The 3,707-nt window shown below is 36.3% G+C and overlaps 2 protein-coding genes across 4 annotated transcripts in view; both read right to left on the bottom strand.

The window, feature by feature from the left end:
* Positions 1-2,435, bottom strand: part of ambra1b (autophagy/beclin-1 regulator 1b) — a gene marked incomplete at its 3' end in the record, with an annotated part of 21,733 nt that extends 19,298 nt beyond the window's left edge. Inside the window, 1 exon segment of the mRNA XM_014023005.1 lies at positions 2,155-2,435.
* A 334-nt stretch (positions 2,436-2,769) lies between these two features.
* nox5 (NADPH oxidase, EF-hand calcium binding domain 5) overlaps positions 2,770-3,707 on the bottom strand; it is a 14,173-nt gene continuing 13,235 nt past the window's right edge. For all 3 annotated transcript variants that reach the window (XM_014023000.1, XM_014022999.1, XM_014022998.1), the window contains one exon: positions 2,770-3,634. In XM_014023000.1, coding sequence (XP_013878454.1) covers positions 3,503-3,634 — 132 coding nt within the window. In that variant the 3' untranslated portion in view covers positions 2,770-3,502. The remainder of the gene's footprint in view (positions 3,635-3,707) is intronic.

Below are 3,707 nucleotides of genomic sequence, written 5' to 3'. Positions count from 1 at the left end.
TAATAATACTGTGCCTGAAACTCATGAATCAAAGTATTTTTAGTTGAAATATTCAAATATTGTTAATAGACCAATTGTTTTTATTCATATCCAACTGCTTTTTCGTCAAATATGGCAAAACCATTCTTAACAGTCAGTTTTAAACTTAATTTAATTCTTCAAAATCCTCTAATGAAACAAAAATTTGGAGTTTTATGACCTGGAGTGGGTTCTCAACCCCAGCTTGCTGTAGATAAAACCTTAAAGTACCTGTGATGTAAAATGTTTGTAAGAAATATGAATGCTTTTTTGGAAAGACAACATTATTAACATATTAGAAAACAAATTTCACGTTGCTCAGATGAACAGTTGTTGAGATATTTGCATGTGAAATAACAGGAAGTGATGTCAAAAGGGAACATCTGAATGGGAATACTTTAAGAATAAATAAATGTTACCAATTATTTTAATATTTTATTTGAATTACAGTCATCCTACTTATATGTAAACATTTTTAAGACTTCTGAAGATTGATTTAAAACCTTTGAAGGCTAATTAAGGCCTTCAGACTTTAAGGATCCACAGGAACCCTGTGAAATATATTGTTCATCTTCATCACAACAGAGTCCACAACACCGCTGAAGCTGCAGCGCTCTGTTCTTCCCTCACTCATTAACAAAACCCAGAGGTACCTGAGCTTCTCCTTTAGAGGCAGAACCTCACCCCAACCCGGAGAAGACAGTCCAGCTGAGGACCCCTGCGTCAGGTTTGGAGGTGTTGATCTTCATCCCAGTGAGAGATGAAGATCACAACAGGACGACACCAACAGAACCCTTAGATCAGTGGTTCCCAGTGGGGCCCTGAAAATATTTCCTGAATTAAGTACACCAAAAATGACTTTTTTTTGCATTTGTTGCAACAAAAATTGTAAGATTAGTGTACTTAAAATGGACAAAACTACTGTAAAAATTAATGTTTTATGCTCTTGTTTATTTGTGAAAACAATATTTATCAGTCGACAACAGGTGGGGGCTCAGGGCTCTGCTGCTTTTACTTTGTGGGTCAAAATCTAAAAAGTTTAATTTAAACTGTTGGAGTTTGGTTTCTGACTGAAAGAAATCTGCTTTTAACTTTTGTTCCTTTTCCTCCACCCAGAAAGGCCGAGTTATGACATCATCTGTATTTCTATGTCTGTTTTAAAAAACCTGAGTGTTTAGATGAAAATGAAAGGTTAGAAATTTAATCAATAAAGTTTTATCTTATCTTATAACCTGAAGGTTTCATTGAACAATTCCACAAAAAAGGAAATCAGAGTGAACATCCTGAAAGAGAGAAAAGGTTCAGAGTTTCAGACTGAGAAGGAGAAATGATCAAACTCAATATGTTGGTTTGCAACATCATCGACTAAGTTAATAAATCTGTTCAAAAGTCTGCTCTTTTTTATTAAAACCAAATTTCATCAAAGAGCAGTTTATCACACAAAACTCTTCAATAATGCTTTATTGAAACAGGTGACCCAAACACAGCCTGGTATAAGTAGAACCACTGATCTTTAACTAACTCTTCTTTACCCTTAACCTCTTTAACTAACCCTTCTTTACCTTTAACTAACCCTTCTTTACCCTTAACCTCTTTAACTAACCCTTCTTTACCCTTANACTAACCCTTCTTTACCCTTAACCTCTTTAACTAACCCTTCTTTACCCTTAACCTCTTTAACTAACCCTTCTTTACCTTTAACTAACCCTTCTTTCATTTTTCTCTAAACCCTTTAACTAACCATTCACTAAAATTTCTTTAACATATAACTAACCCCTTTAACTGACTCGTTTCTACCCTTTAACTAGCATATTAATCTGGTGATGTTAGCCGGTTTTAAGAGCTAACCTTTACCAACATGTAGCCTGCACTCATTTAAAGATTATATTTAATTGTTCTTTAACTACATCAGTAAACATCATATTTACAGAACATAAAATCCTGTTTTCAACCCGCTGATAGATCGATGGCAGATAAAATCCTCTGTAATTCACTCGAAGACAGACAGAATCGGCTAAATGTCAAATCGCGTTAACACCCTGATAGTTTGACATTATATTATAAAAGTTAGAATTTAAAATGCTGGGTTTGTATTCGACAAAAAACATATTAGAATCGCAAATATTTTTGACCTACCTTTTCTTCACCAGCGGCTCCGCAGCTCCGCCATCAGCCGATGCTAACAGGCTATCTTCTGTTAGCTGCTAAGCTAGCTCGGCCAAAAAACGGGAAACGCGGCCGCTAACGAACCATTAAGTTTGACGGAAACATCCGCGTCTCACGGCACTTCTGCTGAGCACCGGTCGTTGAACTCAACGACTAACATTCATTTTTAGAAAGGAGAACCCTAAACCCGAGATTTGTTCTGAGGCTTTGGACCGATGTTTGATTAGCTACCCGAAGACACTCGGCTGCTGCATAACCAGCTAGCTGCTAACAAGCGGCTAACGCAGGCTTATCAGCAGAGCGCCGAGTGACACCGTCCTAAACATGGGGATTATTTTGTATTAAAACATCCACACAAAGTGTAAAACATCTACTTTTGGTGATAAAAGATTATGTGTTAATTTTTCTTAGATAATAATATAAAACTCGTAGAAAAATCTAATTTCACCATCAAAAATTTGATCTTGAATCGACTACAAAGCCTGGAAATTTGTTTAAATGGTTTCAAAAATATCAGCTGTTGTAGTTTTCATGACTTAAAATCAATCTTTTTCTGCTAAAGATAAAATAAAATAATACTTTAACTGCTTTTAGTGTAATATTTATTATTACAATCAGAAAATACATAACTGGATTGTATGTTAAAAACATTTTCACAAAATGTTTCCAAATTTTAAACAATTTTCTTTAATATGTCTTTTTTCCTGTAAATAAGAGCTGTGCTTTTTAAAACGTGTGTGAAAATGTCTGAAAGTTAACTTAGACCAAAACCAGAAATAACGTTACAAAAACAATCTACATACAGTCTTTTTTCAGTGCATTCTGGGTCAGTAAGGTTAGTGATTTCTCTGACAGAACCAGAGCAAAGACAGTGATTTCTGCTGGAAACTGGACAGAAAGCTTCAGGGCAGGACTCCCTCCTGCAGGACTGATCTGTGACAGACCTGGAGGCTGAATGATGAAGATGATTTGTTTTTATTTACAGAATTCACGCTGGCAGAAAACACAAAGGAGCTGAAACTAACAGAACTGACTGGTTTATGATCCTGACAACTTTCTCTTGAAATAATTTAAACATTAGTTACAACATTTGTGTCTTCTCAGAAGTGGTGATGATTCACTGACAACACTAAAGTCAGAATCTCACAGGGCTCCTTTAGAACAGCTAGTACTTTAATTATAAATAAAGCTAATATTAAACCCACAGAAACACATTTTGGACTCAGGAGAACCACGGCCCAGTCCTTAGTCCTCGGCGATCTGTCAGATGATGGTCCTCATAACAATATAAAAACAGGTGAAGCAGCAGGCGACGTCCTCAGAAGTTCTCTTTGTAGAATTTGAAGCCAAAGTTTTCACACTGAGCCTTGATGGCTTTGGCCAGAGACGGAGCGCCGCAGTAAAACACATGAACCTTCCCTTTATTCTCCTCAGATAGTTTCTGAAACACCTGGAAGACAGACAGACACACACACACACACACACACACACACACACACACACACACACACACACACACACAC

Source organism: Austrofundulus limnaeus, unplaced genomic scaffold (genome assembly GCF_001266775.1).
Source record: "Austrofundulus limnaeus strain Quisiro unplaced genomic scaffold, Austrofundulus_limnaeus-1.0 Scaffold353, whole genome shotgun sequence".
In the NCBI taxonomy this organism is placed as follows: domain Eukaryota; kingdom Metazoa; phylum Chordata; class Actinopteri; order Cyprinodontiformes; family Rivulidae; genus Austrofundulus; species Austrofundulus limnaeus.
This window is presented reverse-complemented; position numbering and strand designations above follow the sequence as displayed.